Source organism: Leptidea sinapis, chromosome 46 (assembly GCF_905404315.1).
Source record: "Leptidea sinapis chromosome 46, ilLepSina1.1, whole genome shotgun sequence".
Taxonomy (NCBI): Eukaryota; Metazoa; Arthropoda; class Insecta; order Lepidoptera; family Pieridae; genus Leptidea; species Leptidea sinapis.
The window spans coordinates 5892477-5917919 of NC_066310.1; the positions used below are offsets into that span (position 1 = coordinate 5892477).

Genomic DNA, 25443 nt, shown 5'->3' on the forward strand with positions numbered 1-25443 from the left:
ATTGTACGTAGTTAGCTATCAGCATTCACAGCACGAACAGACCTCGCATATTATCAGCTTTGTTTATTGCGAAAGTTATGCGATAGGCTGTATATTATAAATTTCTACCCGCAAGTGATAACAAGAAATATTAGGATTGAAGATACCTAGCATTCCGCTGGTCTTATCTATAATGTGCTTATAAATGCGTAAGTCAACGAACGCTGGTTATAAAGTTTGTACAGCTCTCAACCAATTCTGATCAGCAATTAAGGTAAGGTTAAATTTATTTGTATTAAATTTCAACTATCAATAATCAATTTATTGTAGTTATAATACTCGTAAGAACGCTAATTGGTTTATTCACAATTACTCACATTTATTTAGTGTTAATTGTAAAATACCCACTCGTCCGTTAAACATTTTTTTATGTAGTTTATATTAAATCGTATAGTGCTGACTTTTTAGTTAAATTTAAGGTAAAGTTAAGAAATTGATTATGAATAGGGTTTAGTATTGCATTTGAAATTTTTATATTATTTTCGATTTATTATTGCCAACCGAAATAAGTATGCTGCGGTTTGGGTTATGCGACAGGGTATTAAGTGTAAGTAATAATTTAATTATTCCTAAATTTAACATTGACATTACAATGATAGCACAGTGACCTTGATGATTTTTATTATATGTATCTATAGAGCCACTACCCCCGACTTTGCCCACATGGATTTTGTTTATTGGAAAACCAACAATTGTTTTTTTTTTATGAGTCGAAGTGACGAGCAATATTATGACTTGATGGTAGGTGATACGTCTGCCTATTACAAATACATTGGAAATATTCCATTAGCATCTAACAGTGTTGCCTCTCAATATATTATTTATAATGTGATGTATGTACATAGGCAAAATGTGAATTTGATAGAAACTGTCATAACCATAATGTTCACACTAGAAACAAGCAAACTTATAACGCCTACAACAAGATCCCAGAAAACGAAGGTATTACAAAATTCAAAAGAAAACGTTTTAAAAAATGTTTGTGTGGTAATGGTTACTATAGCATAAATGACAGATTGGGAATGGAGCCACTGCCCTCAGACTATAAAAAAAATAAATTTTATTGAAAAAAAAAAAGAAGCCCACTGAGTTTCTTGAGCCCGGTTTCTGAAACATAATTTCTCGTATGGGTGGTTATTTATGTCTTTCAATCCTGATTTGAATATAAATATTTGAATTTGAAAAGCCCAGTAATTACGCTAACTACGATATCCTTTAAACCTGTGGCACCCATCTTGCCTGCATCGTGTGCAAAGAAGTATCCTGGTAAGTCGAAGAATAGCCAAGATCGTCAGCTAGCGTTATCATCTTCATCATCAGCCGGAATACAGTGCTGGACAAAAGCCTCTCCCACGACGATCAGTCCTGCGCTTCCCTTATCCAATGTATTCCGGCGATCTTGACCAGATCGTCGGTCTATCTTGCGGGGGACCTACCAACACCGCGTCTTCCACTTCCGGTACGTGGTCGTAGCTAGCGTTAAGTATATTATGTTAACATTAATATTAATTTAGTTGTTTTAAATATTATTAACAGACATATCAATTTTACTTTGATGTATACTGCGTCCAATCATAATCGGAAGATGTTCTACCAATCACGTTATTCTGGATCCTAGTTCTATATTTTATCTAGTTCCGAGTATTCAATCGCTAGTATAGACTGTCTTGTACCGAGTTCAATATTTAATTCCGAAAAATCAATAATAGTATTTAAAAGTCACATATTAAAAGTCACAACAGACCATCCATTCAAAAGATATGCGTCAAACCCGAGCAGGCCGTTTCTCACGCCCGTGCGGTTGACTCTTGAACACTCTTTTTATTAGCTTCACCTGTATGTATGTTTGTTTGTTTGTAACCGACTCGTTTGGGCGCGATTTTGACCCACTTTAAACGGCCAGTTTTCGTTCAAACTTAGATTTATCGAGGACCGATGACAATACATTGTTTTGATAAAATGATTCCATTTTTCAATTTGCAATATAAGATTTTCGTTAATTTATATAATTTTTGTATCTTTCGTCGATAATAATCTTAATCTTTTCAACCAAAACGTGTTTTTTAGATTTTTTAAACTATTTTTATTATTTGTTAAACATTCACATTGTAGTACAAACTACGAAACTAGTATTTAATAAAATGTGATATAAATATCGTTAACAAAACTTACAACCGTAATGTTTATTATAAATCCTTTATTAACAATAATTCTAAGTATTCTTACTATCTAAAATACGTCGAAACCTATTGTATTTAGTTATTCACAACTAACAAACAATGCATATAAATATTTACAATACTTAAAATGATTACATGAAGTAAAAACTGTCGCTACAAGGAAGTGTACCAAGAATATTGGGAGCATTTCCTCTTTTGATATCTAGGCTTATCCGATGGCCAAAATAGCTATGAGCGCTTGGGTTTCCAGTAGTCCTGGTGAGACGCGAAGATAGTAACTTTGTAGATTCTTATTCGATCATTCTAGTCTTCTATAGTGATCTTCACTTGCTATATTCTTAGTCGATCATTCTAGTCTTCTATAGTGATCTTCACTTGCTATATTCTTAGTCGATCATTCTAGTCTTCTATAGTATCTTCACTTGCTATATTCTTAGTCGATCATTCTAGTCTTCTATAGTATCTTCACTTGCTATATTCTTAGTCGATCACCCTAGTCTTCTATAGTATCTTCACTTGCTATATTCTTAGTCGATCATTCTAGTCTTCTATAGTATCTTCGCTTGCTAGATTCTTCGTCGATCATCCTAGTCTTCTATAGTATCTTCACTTGCTATATTCTTAGTCGATCACCCTAGTCTTCTATAGTATCTTCACTAGCTATATTCTTAGTCGATCACCCTAGTCTTCTATAGTATCTTCACTAGCTATATTCTTAGTCGATCACCCTAGTCTTCTATAGTATCTTCACTAGCTATATTCTTAGTCGATCACCCTAGTCTTCTATAGTATCTTCACTTGCTATATTCTTAGTCGATCACCCTAGTCTTCTATAGTATCTTCACTTGCTATATTCTTAGTCGATCACCCTAGTCTTCTATAGTATCTTCACTTGCTATATTCTTAGTCGATCACCCTAGTCTTCTATAGTATCTTCACTTGCTATATTCTTAGTCGATCATTCTGGTCTTCTATAGTGATCTTCACTTGCTATATTCTTATTCGATCATTCTAGTCTTCTATAGTGATCTTCACTTGCTATATTCTTATTCGATCATTCTAGTCTTCTATAGTGATCTTCACTTGCTATATTCTTAGTCGATCATTCTAGTCTTCTATAGTGATCTTCACTTGCTATATTCTTAGTCGATCATTCTAGTCTTCTATAGTATCTTCACTTGCTATATTCTTAGTCGATCACCCTAGTCTTCTATAGTATCTTCACTAGCTATATTCTTAGTCGATCACCCTAGTCTTCTATAGTATCTTCACTAGCTATATTCTTAGTCGATCACCCTAGTCTTCTATAGTATCTTCACTAGCTATATTCTTAGTCGATCACCCTAGTCTTCTATAGTATCTTCACTTGCTATATTCTTAGTCGATCACCCTAGTCTTCTATAGTATCTTCACTTGCTATATTCTTAGTCGATCACCCTAGTCTTCTATAGTATCTTCACTTGCTATATTCTTAGTCGATCACCCTAGTCTTCTATAGTATCTTCACTTGCTATATTCTTAGTCGATCATTCTGGTCTTCTATAGTGATCTTCACTTGCTATATTCTTATTCGATCATTCTAGTCTTCTATAGTGATCTTCACTTGCTATATTCTTATTCGATCATTCTAGTCTTCTATAGTGATCTTCACTTGCTATATTCTTAGTCGATCATTCTAGTCTTCTATAGTGATCTTCACTTGCTATATTCTTAGTCGATCATTCTAGTCTTCTATAGTGATCTTCACTTGCTATATTCTTAGTCGATCATTCTAGTCTTCTATAGTATCTTCACTTGCTATATTCTTAGTCGATCATTCTAGTCTTCTATAGTATCTTCACTTGCTATATTCTTCGTCGATCACCCTAGTCTTCTATAGTATCTTCACTTGCTATATTCTTAGTCGATCATTCTAGTCTTCTATAGTATCTTCGCTTGCTAGATTCTTCGTCGATCATCCTAGTCTTCTATAGTATCTTCACTTGCTATATTCTTAGTCGATCACCCTAGTCTTCTATAGTATCTTCACTAGCTATATTCTTAGTCGATCACCCTAGTCTTCTATAGAATCTTCACTAGCTATATTCTTAGTCGATCACCCTAGTCTTCTATAGTATCTTCACTAGCTATATTCTTAGTCGATCACCCTAGTCTTCTATAGTATCTTCACTTGCTATATTCTTAGTCGATCACCCTAGTCTTCTATAGTATCTTCACTTGCTATATTCTTAGTCGATCATTCTAGTCTTCTATAGTATCTTCGCTTGCTAGATTCTTCGTCGATCATCCTAGTCTTCTATAGTATCTTCACTTGCTATATTCTTAGTCGATCATTCTAGTTTTCTATAGTAATCTTCGCTTGCTTTTTAATCTGGTCTACTCAACGGGCTGGTATGGCGCTTCTATTACAAGTGTAAGATAGTGTGTGCTCCTTTATACAGAAGCCTACCTCTGCCTCGAAGTATTGTGCAAGCCACACAAATAAATCAATCTATTTTGATTTATTTTGTGGTTTGCACAATATTCTGAAAATAGAGGCTGTTAGCCGCTATGTTATGCGCTTTTTATTAGCCTCATCGGTATGTATGTTTGTTTGTATAGGAGTCCTTTGGGCGCGATTTTGACCCAGTTTCAACGAGCTGTGAAAACAACTGCCATAGTCTATATAGGCATATAAATTATCTTAGTTGACATGACGTATATTTTTATTAACATCCATAGATGCAGTTTATCTTATTGTTCGTCATAAGCGTGGCATCGTCAGTCGAGTGCCTCAACAATGGACTCGCCCTCTCTCCACCGATGGGCTGGTTGTCGTGGCAACGGTTTAGATGCATCACTGATTGTGACAAATACCCTAATGAATGTATAAGGTACGCATTGATACACCATCTTTTTTTTATGACAATAAGGGACGAGACGAACAGGACGTTCAGCTGATGGTAATTGATGCGCCTTGCCCATTATAATGCAGTGCCGCTCAATATTCTTGAAATACCCAAAAATTCTGAGCAGCACTACAACTGCGCCCGTCACCTTGAGACATAAGATGTTAAGTCTCATTTGCCCAGTAATTTCACTAGCTACGGCGCCCTTCAGACCGAAACAAAGTAATGTTTACACATCACTGCTTCACGGTAGAAGTAGGCGCCGTTGTTGATACCCATAATCTAGCCGGCATCCTGTGCATAGGTGCCTCCCATTTTCTCATGTTTTTAGGAAAATAAGGGACGAGACGAGCAGGATGTTCAGCTGATGGTAATTGATACGCCCTGTCCATTTCAATGCAGTGCCGCTCAGGATTTTTGAAAAACCCAAAAATTCTGAGCGACATTAGAATTGCGCTCGTCACCTTGAGACATAAGATGTTAAGTCTCATCTGCCCAGTAATTTCACTAGCTACGGCGCCCTTCAGACCGAAACAAAGTAATGTTTACACATTACTCATTCACGGTAGAAGTAGGCGCCGTTGTTGATACCCATAATCTAGCCGGCTTCCTGTGCAAAGGAGCCTCCCACTGGTACAATGTACAGTAGGTACCTTCGTAACAAGGGCCAATGGCAATTGTACACCGTTTCTGATGCTGTTGCGATTTAATACATAATATCTGCTTTTTGGTTTTTTATAACGGCCATTTCAAAAAACTTACAGCCAGTTCGTCATCTCTAACCGTACATAACCGCAGTGCGTATGAGGCCTGAAGAATCTGCTAAATCCCAATATTCAGTCTATCTCTTTAGATAAAAATCGTTACTATCGTTGACCCTTCTTTCCCATTAAACTTATCGACGGTAACTCATCTTATACACGCTGTCTATCAATGGGACGACGTATAGCTTACCAGCGATATAAGTTTGTATGGAAATTGCAATTCACGCGCACCCATATAAGGCGATAAGAATGACATTGACAGCTCATTACTAACAGTAGATTGTAGTAATTTATCTGTATCTTTAGATAGTATATTGGGAACGGCCGTTACACGAGTAAGTCGTCAAAATCGGCGAGCAGCTTTCCAGTTACCCGACCGGAACACGCAAGTTCTGGTCGTTGTCGAAAGCTGCTCTTGGTAACTTCAGCCAGCCGTCCATGCCGCCGTTGCACATGAGGAATGACACCCTGGCCCATACGGCAAAAGAGAAAGTCGATCTCTTGTGCACTCTTTTCGCCTCCAACTCGACTCTTGACGACAACGGAAAAACACCGCCGACCATCCCGCGGTGTCAGAGCTCTATGCCTGAAGTACTGTTCAGACAGAAAACTGTTAGGCGAGCTCTGTTTTCGTTGGACGTCAGGAAGTCGAGCGGGCCGGATGGCATTTCTCCAATCGTGCTTAGGACGTGTGCCCCTGAGTTGACGCCGGTGCTAACGCGTTTATTCCGGCACTCTTATTCTAAAGGCGTAGTCCCTGACTCATGGAAGTCTGCCCTTGTCCATCCGATCCAAAAAAAAGGAGATAGTTCGGATCCGGCAAACTACAGGCCTATTGCTATTACCTCCCTGCTCTCCAAAATCATGGAGAGCATAATTAGCCGTCAGCTCTTGGTATACCTAGAGGGTCACCAGTGGATCAACGACCGACTATACCATTTTCGGTTTCGCCATGGTCGGTCGGCAGGTGATCTTCTGGTATACCTGACACATAGATGGGCTGCGGCTATTGAAAGCAAGGGGGAAGGCCTGGCAGTTAGCCTGGATATAGCGAAGGCCTTTGATCGTGTATGGCACAAGGCGCTCCTCTCCAAACTTCCATCATTTGGGCTTCCCGAGAGCTTGTGCAAGTGGACCTCCAGCTTCCTCACTGGGCGTAGCATACAGGTCGTTGTCGACGGATATTGCTCGAACCCGAAGCCCGTGAATTCTGGAGTGCCCTAAGGCTGTGTGCTGTCTCCCACGCTGTTTCTTCTGCATATCAATGATATGTTGGACACCTCCAACATTCATTGCTATGCAGACGACAGCACTGGTGATGCCATATACACGGGCCATGCAGGTCTCTCTCGGGAAATCGTCGACCAGTGCCGGGAGAAACTTGTGTCTTCTATCGAGTCCTCTCTTGAGAAGGTCGCGGAATGGGGAAAATTGAACCTTGTCACTAAAAAAAACCCCATTTGTCGTATCACCGCTCTTCGACAACACTTCCCTCAAAGCCTCGCCTAGTATAGGAATACTGGGTCTCGAAATCTCGAGCGATTGCCAATTTCGTGGTCATCTGGAAGGCAAAGCCAAATTGGCTTCAAAGAAACTGGGCGTCATTAATAGAGCACGGCAATACTTCAAGCCGGCCCACATACTAGCGCTCTACAAAGCGCAGGTCCGGCCACACATGGAGTATTGCTGTCATCTCTGGTCTGGCGCACCCCAGTATCAGCTCGATCCATTTGACCGCGTGCAACGCAGAGCAGCTCGAATTGTCGGGGACCCAGTGCTCTGTGAACGGCTGGATCACTTGGCGTTGCATAGAGACGTCGCTTCATTGTGTGTCTTCTACCTGTTTAACCTGATTCCTGCCGCCGAATTCCACCTTCGCACGACACGCCACAAGTTAGGATATCATCCTCACCATCTGGATGTGTGGCGCCGTCCTCCACAGTGCGGTTTTCAAGGAGCTTTCTTCCACGTACTACAAAGCTGTGGGATGAGCTTCCTTGTGAGGTGTTTCAGGGACGATACGACATGGGTACCTTCAAAAAAAGCGCGTACGAAAGGCCGGCAACGCTACTGTGATTCCTCTGGTGTTGTAAGAGATTGTGGGCGGCGGTGATCACTTAACAACCCGTGCGCTCGTTTGTCCTCCTATTCCATAAAAAAAAAGTCAAAATAATTTAATTTAATAAGTAAAAACAGTTATATTTATTGAGTACATATTTAAAGTACAATACAGTAGCTGTATCAATCCACACATACCGTAAATAAAATAATAATTCGAACTCTGATGGCTATGAATAAGAATAAAATAAGGATGTAACATAATTGGTAATTTCCAGTGAGGCTCTCATAAAGCGAACTGCGGATAAAATGGTGGGGGATGGTTACCTGACCGCGGGCTATAATTACGTGGGTATAGATGATTGCTGGAGTGAGAAATATCGTGACGAGAACGGGAAGCTGGTTCCAGACAAGAAACGATTCCCCAATGGAATGAAGGCGGTCGGCGATTACGTAAGCATTTCTATCTATTATGATTGTTTACTAGTTTATCGCACTTTGACCTTTGAACTCTCATATTACATGCAATAATATAAATTCAAGTGCCATTTTCACTCGTACATGAAGTACGAGATAACAATATTAAAGACTTTTTAAATACTATCGGATTTTTTTAAGTCAAACTTTTAGTCAAATTTTGTTCGGCCATCTATCGCATGTCGCATTACAGCCGGCCGCGGAGTAGCGGTGAAGTTAAATCATTCATTTGAAATACGTTATTTATGTCGATGTGGTCTAAGGCGCCAGATTTAAAGCGCGAGGGGACGTAGCTTCAAAGCCTACACCAGACAAAGATTTTTTAAAGTGAATCTTTTGTTACATCGTCTCAAATTTTTTTTGCCCATCTATCGCATGTTGCTTTACAATCGGCGGATTGTAGTAGAGGTGAAGTTGCATCATTAATTTCAACTACTGCTTTGAAGTCAGTTTGGCCGCGCGTTCTAAGGCGCCAGATTTAAGTTCCGGTTCTCGAGAGGGAGAGTAGGTTCGGTAAACCCCATACATGACACAGGTTTTTTTTATCACTTTATATTTTTTATTTTATAAATATGTAAATCATAATAGATTTTTTTTTTCTGTTGTCTGTAAACAAAGTTTTACTTCTATCGTGGTTTCATAAAACCACACCACACAATTGCTAATTCTAAATTACATGTAACAAATTAATTAAATTCATATTACATTACATCATCTCGTATTAAATTATTTGAGTCGTCAAAGTTTAATATCATTTGCTTAGATATAACATGTTTTCCACCATTTTTAGCAATGTCACCGACACGCTGAATTGTAATGAAATGTGCGAATAATTAATTTCCTTCCATCATTCATGCAGATATACAAAAACTTGAATAAATATTACATCAGCGTTAAATGTAATATTGTAAATATCAGGTTTTATGCATATAATATGGTAATGATAAGCCGTTTACCTAACTATAATAAATTAAGTTATTAATTTTATCTACACCCATGCTTTAAATCCTCTATTAAAGATTCTGAAACAGTTAGCTTATTGCCAACACTAAAACACCCAATGTTCGTATAACCATTACATCATCCAAACGAGTGTTGTAATGTTGTACTGAATTTCATAACAACACTCCTATGTTTTTTTTCGATCCCTTCATGCGCAAAGAGTTTCAACAGACAGCCACATTCTTATTGCACGATGCGTGGTATCTGTATGACTTTCAAAAAAAGAACATTTTCGTTTACGCGCGTTCCACACTACCAGAACGTCGCGCACCGTAAAAAAAAAGTAGGTTATTCGAATCCCCGCCATTTTTCTTCGATATTTTTATTGTTTTTTTTACAAAAAATGAGCGATTCATTTTAAACGCTGCAAAAGAACATTATATTCGAGTGAATTTTAATTATTGCACACTATAAAAAATATAAATTACTACTAAAATAAGTAATTGTTTCATTAATACTTACTTTATTTGTATATAATCAGTAATGAATGATATTAGGTTACTACTAGGACTGGTGTTTTAATGTTAGCAGTAAGCTAACTTTTCCAGAATCTTTTAGAGGATTCATGTGATACTATTATCACACTCGGCTTCGCCTCGTGAAATAAATCCACATTCCTGTTTTAATACCCCTTATTACACAACAATTGCATAAATAACTATATTAATAAATGAGTTTAAATAAAATGTATAGATTCCTACTTCTAGCAAGCACGGACGGCGTAATTACGAAAAATTTTGTTTGAGATTGGACGAAATTTTTTTGTCTTATCTTTGTCTATCTGTAAACACCAGATTATGGGTACCACAACGCCTATTTCTGCCGTGAAGCACGAATGTGTAAACATTACTGTGTTTCGGTCTGAAGGGCGCCGTAGCTAGTGAAATTACTGAGCACTGAGTGATACTCGTAGCACCGCTCAGAATTTTTGGGCTTTTCAAGAATCCTGAGCAGCACTGCATTGTAATGAGCAGGGCGTATCAATTACCATCAGCCGAACGTCCTGCTAGTCTCGATCCGTATTTTCATAAAAAGAAAAATTAAACAAACACTATCTGTTATGGGTAGTCTTCCACAATATATCAGTAAGACGATTTCATATGCCGGTCAAGCTGTTTCTGAAACTGGCTTACACAAACAAACATACTAACGAAAATACAAATTTCAATTACAGTATTTTTGTCTCGGGTTACATTAGAAAAATATTTTAGATTTATTTTTTCATGCTTACGTTTTTTTTATACAGTATGGTTTGCATATATATGAAATAAATGAAAATACAAGTCATACTGGTCCACAGAAGTATAGTTAAATTAATTATTATTAAATTAAAATCCCTGCATTATAAAAGTGAAATATCAAAGAAAATAAATATCAAAATTGAATTGGAAAAAAGAAAACAGTCTTTAGACAACGTACTTTGATCCCGAGGAGCGACAACGTAGCACCCAAGCGCCTAATCGGCTGTTACTTCTCTTCTCGTAAACAAGCTCGTAACAATTAGCGAAGAAATGAAAATTGATTTATACATTTCACTTGAAGTTTTAGAAAGTTAAATTAATCGATCCGTTTGACCGCGTGCAACGCAGAGCAGCTCGAATTGTCGGGGTCCCAGTGCTCTGTGAACGGCTGGATCACTTGGCGTTGCGAAGAGACTTCGCTTCATTGTGTGTCTTCTACCGCATTTATCACGGGGAGTGTTCCGAAGAGCTGTTTAACCTGATTCCTGCCGCCGAATTCCACCCTCGCACGACACGCCACAAGTTAGGATATCATCCTCACCACCTGGATGTGTGGCGGTCCTCCACAGTGCGGTTTTCAAGGAGCTTTCTTCCACGTACTACAAAGCTGTGGAATGAGCTTCCTTGTGCGGTGTTTCCGGGACGATACGACATGGGTACCTTCAAAAAAAGCGCGTACACCTTCCTTAAAGGCCGGCAACGCTCCTGTGATTCCTCTGGTGTTGCAAGAGATTGTGGGCGGCGGTGATCACTTAACAACAGGTGACCCGTACGCTCGTTTGTCCTCCTATTCCATAAAAAAATATATATAATAAATACAGTTAATCACTTAAAATAATCGCGTGCTGCGTAAGGTTAAGGTTAGATTACCGCCAGGTTTAAGTTCCGGTTCCCTAGAGGGAGAGTAGGTTCGGTAAACCCCATATTTTGTACCGGATGTGTTAACAACGCCGTTCTCGGACTCCTCCTACCAAGGCGTGGTATGGTACACCGTGTGGTTTTAGTCGGTTCGATTCCGACACACCACCCTACCGAAAACCCCGATGGGGTGACGGCCCGTGGGTGTTTCCACAAGTATAAAAAAAAGGTAACTTGGATTCACGGACACTCCGACAGATCGGACACACATTCTGGAAGCTAGCAGGAAAGTGATTACTGAATCAACAAACACTAAAATGGCGAAGAATGATATAGGCGTAAAAAGAGCATACCCCACAATTCTAGTTTATCGATACTTAATTTACAATTACTTACCAACAACCAATAAGGCATTAAAAACTAGTATTTTTGTGTTATTCGAATGTTTTAATATTTATATATGTATGCACACGTAACACAAAACTATTCTCAGTGTACAAATTATGTAATATTTATGTTTTCAACTTCTGTCGATAGAACTCACTATTCGTCATCTCACTGCCAATCAATTTTATTCGAATCTACATAGGGGGCCTACTCCTAAAATAGATATTCGATAAATCGTGGCATTAGTCGTGTCGAATCCTACTCTTAGTTAAATCGTAATCAATGTCGAAACGATGATTGAACGAACGAAACATTATTCGATATTCTCGGTCCTAACCCTACTCGAATTCTGACTTCGTACTTCGTTCCTACTGAAATTCGAATATTCGTCTCTGACATTTTCTTAGTTGAAAATTCGAATTTCACAAATAATCAAACGTCACTTTTACCGATAATTTTATTTTTAACGATAATCTCAACGACACCTTCTAGGCTGTCGATGCTATTATCGTTTCAAGTTGTATAGATATATAAACCATACAATATACATACATAATAAATATTGATGAAATAATTATGTTATTTACTATTCAACAGGATCTTTTTACTACTAAGTCATTTAAGTCATTTTGTTGATCGTTTATGCGTAGAAATAATGCAAATGGCCGCCTGAGAAATAGGAAGTCGACGAGAAGGGTTGAGTTACTTTTTTTACATTTCATATTATCTGCAAGTTTTGTATTATTTATTCAATTTTAAATGGTCATATTATATTCATTACATATTTTTTTAACATTTACATTATGTGTAAATAATACCAAATTGGTGGTGCAAAGTCTGGCATGGTCCTTAGCGCCTAAACTATGTTTTGACTTTTGACACTTAACAAGTTAACAGCGACATAGCACAGATAATGTTTAGGTTTGAACATATTTCATTCACCCTAACATCGTAAAAAGATCAAAATATTAGTCTATGGTAACGATAAACGATCAGGAATTCGAACATTTGTTAGAGTAGGATAGTTGCGATATATTCGGAGTATTATCGTATCGTTCCAAATGTATCGTTGTCGATTTTGCGAGTAGACCTCCAGATGCTTAATCTATAGGTACATATAAATAAAATTGGAGTGTCTGTTCGCAATATTGAAATAACAGTTTGTTACTACATGTATATGAATATATATACGGTATACAGCAAAATATTTTATTTAACATTTTCTGTCTGTCTGTCTGTTTGTTCCGGCTAATCTCTGAAATGGCTGGATTCTTGAAAAGCCCAAAAATTCTGAGCGGCACTACAATTGTGCTCATCCGCTTAAGACATAAGATGTTAAGTCTAATTTGCCCAGTAATTTCACTAGCTACGGCGCCTTTCAGACCGAAACACAGTAATGCTTACACATTACTGCTTCACGGTAGAAATAGGCGCCGTTGTGGTGTGTGTGTGCAAAGGAGCCACCCACTGGTAAATGAGTGATGTAATAAGGAGTAATTTAGGCTACGTTTATTTTAGAAAAACTCTTTTATTTTGGAAAAGAAAGTAATGTTGGAATATCCAAGAAATTCTAACTACGCAATCCCAGTCTCACATGTCGGTAAATCCTGAGCTGGGACGATTGTAGACATTTTAGCAGAGTGCCGAGTATGCTGAAAGAAAACGTCTAATTGTCCAAATATATATTTTTCTCTCTGTCTTTGATGATAATTTGTAATTTGTTGCTAAATATATTTTTGCACCATTGCAGCTTCACGCCAAGGGCTTTAAGTTTTTCCTGTACCAAGACTACGGGAACAAAACCTGCGCTGGTTACCCAGGTGTGTTGGGCCACGAGAAGACCGATATCGCGTCTTTTGTCGAATGGGGAGTGGATTACATCAAACTGGATGGATGCAATGTCGAAATATCGCAAATGGATACGGGTAAGTCTTTAGAAGCTCAACAACAATTTGATACGATATTTTGCCTATAACGTATCGGGCCTGTACCGGTCTTCGAGCTAATAAATTTCGTACCTACATTCGCCTTCTTACTGTGTACTCCTTGGTGACATAACAAATTAAAGAAAGGGAAATAATATATAACATGTATATTGAATAAAGAAAGATTTAAGATTTAATTATCGGAAGACGCAGTGTTGGTAGGCCTCTCACAAGATGAACCGACGATCTGATCAAGAACGCCGGAATACGTTGGATGAGGGCAGCGCAGGACCGATAGTCGTGGAAATCTTTGGGGGAGGCCTTTGTCCAGAGTTGACGTCTTCCGGCTGATTATGGTGATGATGATATAGGAAGATTATGTCACATGGAAATTGACGGAGTAGAAAATATAAGTAGAAGTGTGACGGTATCAGACTATAGCGTGTGAGGCACAATTTATGCTGAAGTCCGCAACATTAACTCAGTCGCGATTGGCTATTATTCTCTGTGACATGACGTCTCGATCGCAGCGATAAATATAAATGAAACATTATAACTATTACTAGAAAAATAAATAACAGTTTTATGTGAATTAAACATCTATTTCAATGGTATTCATTTAATACAATCGAATTGAAAAGCTCCTGCTCTTTTTGAAATTGGAGTGTGCTAGAGCCACATGACAAAATATCATAAACGATTATTAATTATTTGTTCTACATTCATTATGTAATAATTCACTAAAGATTTAACTTCACTCTATCTTCATTGATTTTGAGTATAGTGGAGCAGAGTCCGTGTACGGGTCTCTACGAAGGTGTAGTGTAGTAGAAGACGCAAAAAACCATAGTATACAGACGAGACGAAGGATAAGAAAACTATACAATATCGCTTGCTATCTCATTCTCTCGCACCCCTAACTCTATTAATGTAATTATAGCTGTCTCTTTTTCATTACAAAACTCACACAGGTCATCGAATGATCGAAGTAATTCCATCGAGCATAAAACTACACCACGATAGACGGCGCGCCGGTCAGTCACTTAAAAATGTATCATTTTAATTTCTCAATTTTTGCCTCTGTTTAAAGGTTATCCGGAATTCGGGAAATATATGAATGAAAGTGGACGTGAAATGGTCTATTCTTGTAGTTGGCCTGCGTATCAATCTAATGTAAGTAGCATCAGTAGATAATATCACTATTGTAAAATAGAAAAACGGACATAATAATCGTAGTACAGTAATATAAAATAATAAAGTATAATTAAATTAAATAATATAGTTAATAAGATCATCTCATCCCAAAAAACACAGTGTCTAAAGACGAAGGTTTTCACTGGTTGATGGTGATGGTCGCTAACTATGGGAATTATGAGAAATGGTCACTCAGAGGGCAATGGAGAGGGCTATGCTCGGAGTTTCCCTGCGAGATCGGATTAGAAATGAGGAGATTCGTAGGAAAACCAAAGTCATCGACATAGCCCAAATGATTGCGAAACTGAAATGGCAGTGGGCAGGACACTTCGACGGATAGATGGCCGCAGAAGACTGCCTGCCGTGTTGGTAGGCCCCCCACAAGATGGACAGACGATCTGGTCAAGATCCCCAGAATACGTTGGAAGAGGACAGTGTAGGACCGATCGTCGTGGAAATCTTGTGGGGAGGCTTTTGTCCAGCAGTGGACGTCTTCCGGCTGATGATGATGATAGTAATATAGAAAATTGTAGATAATTATGAAATTATAATTGTTTAACAAAGAAATAATAACAAAGTGTTATCAGAATACCTTCATTATTATAACATTGTCCTTTCTACTAATGTAAAATAGCATGAAAAATATTTTTTAAGGATTTTCGTTTTGTTAAGTCATAGAATTTAACTAAAAGTATTTAACTTCTTACGGGCGTACAAAAGTACACACACAGTTTTTTATTTTATAATAATTGGTGCTCTTTCAGAGTATCCAGACCCAAACCAAGCTGCACTGTGGGTGTAATATACATACATAAATATAAAGACTTTCATTACTCAGAATCAAACTTTCTTAACCTTTATTCAATGGTTGGGTTCGAACCGGGATCCGAGCTAAGAGGAATTGGTTACTAAGAGATAAAACTTGATCGGGGATCTAAAAGGGTGTGGAAATCTAGATATTCCTGTCGATAGGATAATAATTTTGTAATGAAAACTTCCTTAATCTCATTGAGCACTTTATTTTGTGGGTATTTTAATGATGCTGAGCAGAAAAGCTTTTTCACTATAAAGACACCAATACGCCACCTTTAGTGGTTTTAATACGTTTGGCGTTGTGGCATTTATATCCGTGGATCTATATTGTTCAGACGGTCGTCCTATCATTTCCCATACCCTTGGAGTTGTGGAAATCAATAATATCCTTGCTAAGCTTACCTGACCTAAGGACCTAAATCAATATTGCCTTTAAGACGTGTAGAATTCTCAATATCCTCGAGCTTAGGGAAATTCTGGAATCTGCTAATGGAATTCTAGCAATAGTTTCTACTGCTATTTTGACTGACCATGACGCAACCTGATGATTAATATGTCGCAATTACTTCCAGCCTGATTACCCCTCTATAATGGAGCACTGCAACTTGTGGCGCAACACGGATGACATTGAAGACTCGTGGGCGTCCCTCACCAGCATTATGGATTGGTTTGCAGAGCGACAGGATGACCTCGTGAAGTATGCTGGTCCAGGACATTGGAATGATCCAGATATGGTAATGAAGCTTACGCAGTGACAAGCATATTGTTTTTTTAATGAAAATAAGGGACGAGACGAGCAGGAAGTTCAGCTGATGGTAATTGAAACGCCCTACCCATTACAACGCAGTGCCGCTCAGGATTCTTGAAAAGCCCAAAAATTCTGAGCGGCACTACAATTGCGCTCATCACCTTGAGAGATAAGATGATAAGTCTCATTTGCCAATTTCAATAGCTACGGCGCCCTTCAGACCGAAACACAGTAATGTTAACACATTACTGCTTCACGGCAGAAATAGGCGCCGTAGAGCATGTAGAGGATTAATGCACTTTTTGGAGATATAAATGAGTGTGTCGAATAATGTCGACCTAGACGTACTTTGTTGCTTATTATCAAGTTTGCGGCAATAGCTTATAAATATATAAGGCACGTGTGTGTGGGCCGTTCGGTCGCGGGAGACCTCGTAGAACGTTCGTCGATTAAATTGGGGACGTTTTGAGAAAAGAACAGGTCCGAAGCACCCGCAACCGGCGAGTATGTATGAAAAGTATGTTACTGAGCCCACTCACTTCACTACCCACAGTGATACCCTATTAGATCTTATCTGTACAGATGCAAATGTGTCACAGGTTTGGGTCGATCACATTCCTTCTCTCAGTTCTCATGCATTTGTTGCGTGCGAACTTGATGTGCCCAAACCTAAACGTAAAATTAAACTTATTAAGTATAGACCCATCAAAGATATAGATCCAGCTCAGTTGCATAGCTGCATGTCATCTATTAACTGGAATGAGGACGTGCCGTCTGGTGTAAATGAGTTTGCTTCCGTTATTACCTCAAATCTGTTACAGGTTTTTAACACCATTGCACCAATTAAAATAGCTAGAATTAAGGAACATAGCTACCCCTGGGTCACATATAACATACGTTTAATGATGAAGCGACGTGACGAGGCTTATAAGAGGGCGCATTTAAGTAAACATCCTGGTCATTTGCTGTACTATAAGGATCTTAAGAAAGTTGTATCGAACGCATTAATATCAGAAAAACAGGCATATTTTAATTCATATATAAGCACTCATATAAATAACCCTAAAACTATGTGGAAACACATTAAACAAAACGTGATGTTTGAGAGTAAACATGACGAAATTCTTCCCCCCAACTTATGTGACCCAGAGGCTATAAACCAATATTTTTTAAACGTTCCGGGAGGAGAGGGTATATCTCGGACATACATAGATTCATTCAATATGAACAGATTCCGATCTAATTCTTTTACTATTCAACCTGTAACAGAGGTTGAAGTTGCAAATACCTTTCGAAAATTGCAGTCAAACGCAATTGGTCCCGATGGAGTCTCACTGAATATGCTGTTGTTATCTCTTCCTTATACACTAAGTCCACTTACCAAACTAATTAATAAATCAATTGCTTCAGATATATTTCCGGATATTTGGCGTAATGCACTAGTAAGGCCTATCCCCAAAAAAAACGACCCGCTCGAAATTAACGAATTACGACCCATTAGTATTTTGCCTTGTGCTTCCAAAATTTTGGAGAAGATTGTACATAGTCAACTTCTGACCTTTTTAGAAAAAAACAATATTCTACCTACATTACAGTCAGGTTTTAGGAAACAACACAGCACAACTACAGCCCTAATAAATGTAATAGACGATATACTTTCTTCACAAGATAAAGGGGAAGCTACTGTTATGGTTCTATTAGATTTTTCCAAAGCATTCGATTCCATTAATTTTGATCTTCTCTTAGCTAAATTGCGATTCTACGGCGTAGAAGAAAGAACTTTGCGGTGGTTTTCGAGCTACTTACGTGACATACATCAATTCGTTGAAATTACTAACCATGACGGAAATGTGACCACTTCGCGGCCTCTCCCAATTAAAAAAGGGGTACCTCAGGGGTCTATCCTAGGTCCCTTATTATTTACTCTGTACACAGCGGACGTGGTTCAACATATCAAATATTGTAAATTTCATATGTTTGCTGATGACATACAAATTTACCTGTCTTTCAAGCCGTATGATAAGGAAGCCTTCAATACAATTACCTCAGACCTTAATCGGATCTTTGACTGGTCGAAATCCAATGGATTGCTATTAAATTCGAAAAAAACGAAATATATGGTTATAGGTACTCGGCATCAAGTTAAAAAAGTAGTAACTGGTAAACCCAACATTAAAATTAATAATGAACAAATAGAGAGGGTAACCGAGGTCCGAAATCTTGGCTTGCTCGTAGACGAAAACTTACGTTTCGAAAAATATATACTTCAGATTGTTCGTAGTTGCTTTTATAGACTGAAAGTACTATACCGAATAAGAAACTCAATAAAAAAAGACCTACGTGTACTCCTCTGTGAATCTTTGATTCTTTCCAAATTTAATTATATGGATGCAGCCATAGGTCCACGCTTATTGGAGCGTACTAAACGTCTCATACAACGTGTTCAAAACGCTTGTGCAAGATATTGTTTCTCCATTCCGCGGCGAGACCACGTTACCCCTTATTTAAATAGAGAGTCATTATTAAAAATGGGGAGTCGTATGAAATTGCACTTTGCTACCTTACTATTCGGTATAATAAAGAACGAAATCCCTATTTATCTATTTAAAAAGTTAAAATGGAGAAGTGATGCTAACATTCCACATAAGACCCGCGCTTCGCACGATTCTTTAAATATACCCATCTTCCACACAACCGCATTTCGTGGTAGCTTTCGCTACGCAGCCACTAAGTGTTGGAACAACCTGCCACCACCACTTCGAAATTTGCACTCAAAGGAATCTTTTAAGAATAACTACAAAAAGCTATTATTGCAAGAGCAAAAACTAAATTAAATACATCGACTGTAGTGAGTATGGGTATCATAATGGATATATTTTATCTATATAATATTAAATTACTCATGCATTTTTTTTATATATATTTTTATTATATACTTGTCTAGCTAGTGGGGATGTACGTAAATGCGTGTATACGCATCACTACTTGATATAAATATTTTCTTTTCAGATTTATAAATTTATTAAATTCTGAGCTTTGTTTATTAGATAAAGGATACGATAAATATTTAAATATTATAATTATTTGTTTCACTCATTACTGCCAAAATAGCTTCACGGAAAAAAAAATATAGGAAGTTCATAATATCAGTGTTAGGAAAATACGTCCTAACGTTTGCTGAGTTTCCTTTTTGCGAATCGCGCTGCTGCCTGGTTTGTTATCATTCTACATAGTTAGTTTTAAAGCATTAATATCTCTTTCTTTATTGTTTTTTAAACATTTGTATTGTTATTTTTCTTTTCTTTATACAATGTTAATTGTCATATCTATTGTACTTGTAAAAAATTTGGTGGCAAATTTTCGCAAATAAAAAATTTATTATTATTATTATTATATTATTATATTAATGAATGTAGAGGAAGCGCGTGAGGTTTGTAAGGATAGAAGCAAGTGGCATTCTATTGTCTCTGCCTACCCCGATGGGAACAAGGCGTGAGTATGTCTGTGTGTGTGTGTGCGACAATAGGTTAAATAAACCTTGTTTGGCTTCTCCCAGTATATTCAAGTTGCGCAACGGCATTAAAGGAAGGGAAAGCTAAATTGGCGTCAAAAAATACTTCACGCTGGTATACATTCCAGCACTCTATGTGGTGCAGGTCCGGCAACATATTAAGTATTGCTACCACCTTTGGTCTGGTGCATCCCAGTATCAGTTCATTTGATTTTTAAAGATCCAGCAGTCTGTAAACTGCTCAATTGCTGGGCATTGCGTAGCGGCGTTGCTACATTGCGACTTTTTCCACATTTATCACGAGACTGTTCCGAAGAGCTGTTTGACTTGATCACTGCTACAGAATTGCACCATCGCGCCAGATGACACAAACTTTAATATCATTGTCACCACCTGGATGTGTGGTGTTTATCTTCGGTGTGGCTTAAACAAAACATTCTTCCACGTACAACCAAGCTGTGGAATAATATTTCGAGTGTTTCATGGGCGCAAAAAACCGTAACGGTCTGCAATCCTACTGTCACTCCTGATGTTGGGTGACAGTGTAGACGGTGTTGATCTCTTACCTGACCAACCAGCGAGTGAAAGAGGTCAAAATAGTCACAAATGAAGGAATCGTAAAAGTATTAGTGTGTACATGTAAGCACTGTAAGATAGGTGTTTATGTTGCGATCTTTCAGCGTCATCCACACCATTTTCTCTTTAGTTTCCTCTCCTCAACTTGTATTTTGTTAACACTCTTCTTTGTCTGGACACATAAACATTAGCCGGATATAATTTATATTCTTATTATTTGTCATTATTAGGTATTATTTTGTTTTATTTATAATTAGTTTTTATATGTTCATGTTTTTTAGTTTAGTTTAGCAGTTAATTATTTTTAAGTTTACTTAGTATAGTTATAATTTAATTAAATCGAGGTGTCCCCCTTGATGTTCAAGGGCCACAGAAGATCAGTAGCGACACGTTTTGAAACACATGCTTTTTGTCTTCTTCAATAATGCACTTGTACCTATTAGGCCATATACGTTGGAGCTATGCTAATAAATGCCCGCTCCGCAAATAATAAAATCCATCCTAATAAGCTAAGCTGCGAAGCTGCTGCTTTCTCACTCGCCTTGGTATGGAAGAAATGTGAACCTGGGCTTTTTAATTTGATGATTTATGCTTCAAACAGTTTTCCAAAGATTATTCGATATTTTCGGAAGGCCAAAAGATGTTTGTACCTAGTTTAGCCATTTGCATAGCAACACTAGTCGCAGCAGCATACCTACCTCTCTATGCAACCCTAATATTATTGAATCTGCATTTATTTAGTTGCGCCGAAAATACCAAGCGTCGCAAATATGTCGGTCTCAATGAGTCTTACATCTTTATGCCGTTTAGTGTCGAGACACATGGCCCGTGGGACCCAGAGGTGCGGAGAATGTACAACTACTGAATGTACTATCTTCGCGCCTCAATAAGGCTACTGGAAGCCCAAGTGCTGGCAGCTATTTCGGGCAACGGATCAGCCTTGCAACAGGCAATCCAACGTGGAAATGCTGCCAGTCTTGGTACGCTTCCCCATAATGATAGTTTTAATTTTAAGTAATCATAGTATTGTAAATATAGTTATAAGATTTGTTTTGAAATGAATGAAATGAATGAAATGAATGAAATGAATGAAATGAATGAAATGAATGAAATGAATGAAATGAATGAAATGAATGAAATGAAATGAATGAAATGAATGAAATGAATGAAATGAATGAAATGAATGAAATGAATGAAATGAATGAAATGAATGAAATGAATGAAATGAATGAAATGAATGAAATGAATGAAATGAATGAAATGAATGAAATGAATGAAATGAATGAAATGAATGAAATGAATGAAATGAATGAAATGAATGAAATGAATGAAATGAATGAAATGAATGAAATGAATGAAATGAATGAAATGAATGAAATGAAAATGAATTTATTTCGGAAGAAAAACTGACTCATTCACACAAACAAGTTAAAGAGAACAAAATATATGCTTAATCTAATACTTAACTTAATACAAAAGAAACAAAAGCAAAACTTGATGTGGCAGTGGTCTTCCAAAACTGGAGTCAGTTATAGTTGTGTCCATACACTATGAGCACAACACTGATTTTCAGTGACCCCATTGTGTGAAGTTTGGAGCTGAACTGACATATTTTTAAAAGTAAAATATAATTAATTGTGGCACTAAAATAATTATTATGAGAAAAAAAAATATGATTAACAAAAAAAAAATGTAATTAAGAAAAAATTTTGTTTGAATAAATTTATACTCTTACCTTCAAAATAAGTTATATATTGTAAAAAAGATGCATTTTAAGATTTTTTTCACAATATCAGCATGTATATTCTTACAGTTGCTTATAGGAAACTTCGGTCTATCTCTGGACCAGGCGCGAGTCCAGATGGCGGTGTGGTCCATATTAGCAGCACCACTCTTCATGAGTGTAGATCTGGACACGATTCGTAATGAGTTCAAGGAAATTTTGCTGAATGCTGATATAATTGCTGTAGACCAAGACGAGTTGGGAAAACAGGGAATAAGGACGTGGAATAAATCAAAATGTGAAGTAAGTTAATATTTGAGACATTGCGATCAAAAATTGTGTCTTTTATAATTTACTAATTCAAAAATATTTTTAGTAGGGGAGAGCGGGGCTGAAAGTGCCGGGGGTAAATTGTGCCGACGCGAATATCTCGAAAACAGAAAGAGATAGATATATGATCGTATTGTGTCGCGTAATTTTCATTCATGTAAATCACCTAGCATTTTCACCGGCACAACCGACCTCAGCTACGGCACAACTTGCCCCAAAGTGGGGTTTGTAGTGCCTCGCCGCCGCTGTATAAAAAAATCACTTCTTCTTAAAAACTATTAAAAATGTGCGAAATTAGTAGGTAAATTCGTATTATAGACTAAATTTGGCTTAGGATGAACCATTACTTTCAGACATAGTACTTGTTTTATCCGAATCATATAAGGATTTTTCAAAATCGGCACTTTCAGCCCCGCTCTCCCCTAAAGTATTTAGCCTCGTCTTATAGGTAAAGCAGTTCACGATATAGGTAATAATACTTATACCATTAGATGCAGCCTGTTTCGGTGAAGGTTTAAGTATATGTTTGTTAATGATTAGATACTTATCCCGAACCTATATTTTTGTGACTTAGAAATACCTTTTTTTATTCGCAATACAAATACCTATATTATTAGTCAATGACATTTCATTATATAATATAACGGGTTAATTAAATTATATGGCAATACAACGTTTGCTGGATCAACGTTTGAATCTGATGATTTTCCATACTGTTGCAAAGTAGACTACTATAATTAGTCTGTTTTATAATTATTTATTTATAAAGTCTTATTATATAAAGTTGCTATTATTTATTCGTGTATGTGAAGTTGAGGTGTCTTAGAGTGATCTGCTCGGTACTTTAATTATTCCCATTAAAGTACATTTTGATTTTTTTTTTATTAAAATAGGGGACGTGAGGCGCCGTTCAGCTGATGGTAATTGATACGCCTGACCATCAGCGCTCACCGCTCAGGATTTTTGAAAGACCAAAAAACTCCGGAGCGGCACTACAACTGCGCTTGTCACCTTGAGACATAAAATGTTAAGTCTCATTTGCGCCCTTCAGACCTAAACACAGTAATGCTTAGACATTACTGCTTTACGGCAGAAATAGGCGCCGTTGTGGTACCCATAATCTAGCCGGCATCCTTTGCAAAAGCCTCTCACTGGTAAATACGTGTACTTGTGTATATACATTATTGAATTGATACAGATTTGGCGGAGGGAGTTGACAGACGGTTATGCGGTGGCGTTTGTAAGTAGACGTTCAGATGGCACTCCGTACTCCCTCACAGCTACATTTGAGGATATGAAGATTCCACAACAATCATACACTGTTAAGGTAGGTCAAGCTAATGTAACTAATAGCTAACTAATTTTGATGGAGTGAATGAGATTGAGCCGTTATATAAGATTATGTAACGCTCGTTCGGTAAATGTCGGCTTGGGTCAACTCTGGGAGGTCTGCTTCATGTTATTTTTTCCTTTATCTTTTAATTATATAATAACTTTAATTTTAATTATATTAAAATTAAAGTTATTATATATTTTATTTAATAATGTGCTTGCATAATGCCATTATTTATTTACGGTATGTGTGGATTGAGGCATCTACTGTACTCAATAGCTTTTGTGTTTATAGTTAAGTAGCTCTACCTGAGTGTTCATTTGTCGGCATAGTAGCGCCCTCTTTTGTTTTTTCATAAAAGTATTTTGAATGTTTTAAATATAGAATAATATACGGTTATATCTTGCACCATGGCACAGACTATGGTATGCCACTTTTTTATATATAATATCTATCCATACTATAACATAAACATTTAAAATAATATTATCTTTAAATCTATCATTTCTGTCCTATTTTTCCAGGATTTGTACAACGAAGAGAAAGATCGGTCTTTTGGTTCTGATGATGGAAAATTTGAGACTCGTGTCAATCCTTCAGGTGAGAATGTTATTTTGTGTCCTAAGCCGTGATAATTAAATAAATGAGAACAACAGCATGCTGTGTAGGATCTTTGTCGACCGCCTATCTTTCTACCAAGACCCCTTTTCCTAGGATCATGTACAATATTGTATATTTAATTAAAAACAGCCCAAAAAAAATCTGGGAGAGTTGCTTGCGCTGCGTCTTTTCTCTCAGAGCGCAATTTGTTTCCGAAGCGGTAGTAGTATCTAGTATATTAGAAATGACATAGAAAGGAATTTTAAAGGAATCAATTTTGAGAAAAATAAATGCCTTGTAATGGTGTGTATACAATATCAATAATAATAACAATCAAGTCATGATCCCATTATAGTAACACCAAGGAATTACCCTAAGGATAAAAAAGCTGAAGATTACATCCTAAGTGGTTTTGATACAGAGCTGAGATGTAAGACTATGTACTCGGATAAATACTGTATTTTTTGTTTGCAGGTGTGAAGTTCTACAAATTTATACCAGTTCAAGAAAATGAGGTAATAGTCTCCAGTATAGCGCGATAATCAAAGTAAAATAATAAATGATAATTAAATTTAAATGGGTTTTATTTATTAAATGTTTATTTACAAAACAACATTGCTTAATACGTTTACGTAGAAGTACAAACCAAAGATACTGGTATCATTTCTGCTGTGAATAATCAGATGGCCGAAATACTTGCCAGTACTTTGGTACTTATTTAGTAAGGTTGAATACTATATCCATATTTTGCATTGATAATTTTGCGCGGCGGCTATCTTGGATTTCAAGATTAGTG

The 25443-nt window shown here is 37.2% G+C and overlaps 1 protein-coding gene across 1 annotated transcript; it reads left to right on the forward strand.

Annotated features, from left to right (window-relative positions):
• Positions 1-25224, forward strand: LOC126977970 (alpha-N-acetylgalactosaminidase-like). Its single transcript, XM_050826693.1, has 10 exons — positions 1-253; positions 4941-5092; positions 8208-8382; positions 13645-13819; positions 14910-14992; positions 16399-16560; positions 22475-22687; positions 23913-24041; positions 24572-24647; positions 25122-25224. Exons 2-10 carry the CDS (start codon positions 4941-4943, stop codon positions 25187-25189), a joined length of 1233 nt encoding a protein of 410 aa, XP_050682650.1. The 5' UTR covers positions 1-253; the 3' UTR covers positions 25190-25224.
• The last annotated feature ends 219 nt before the right edge of the window (positions 25225-25443 follow it).

What these genes read in the sequence shown, in the direction of transcription:
- LOC126977970 (XM_050826693.1), top strand. Translation starts at nt 4,941, where the DNA reads ATGCAGTTTATCTTATTGTTCGTCATAAGCGTGGCATCGTCAGTCGAG. An exon ending in TACCCTAATGAATGTATAAG is followed by an intron (nt 5,093 to 8,207) that starts GTACGCATTGAT and finishes GGTAATTTCCAG; the next exon opens with TGAGGCTCTCATAAAGCGAA. An exon ending in TGAAGGCGGTCGGCGATTAC is followed by an intron (nt 8,383 to 13,644) that starts GTAAGCATTTCT and finishes GCACCATTGCAG; the next exon opens with CTTCACGCCAAGGGCTTTAA.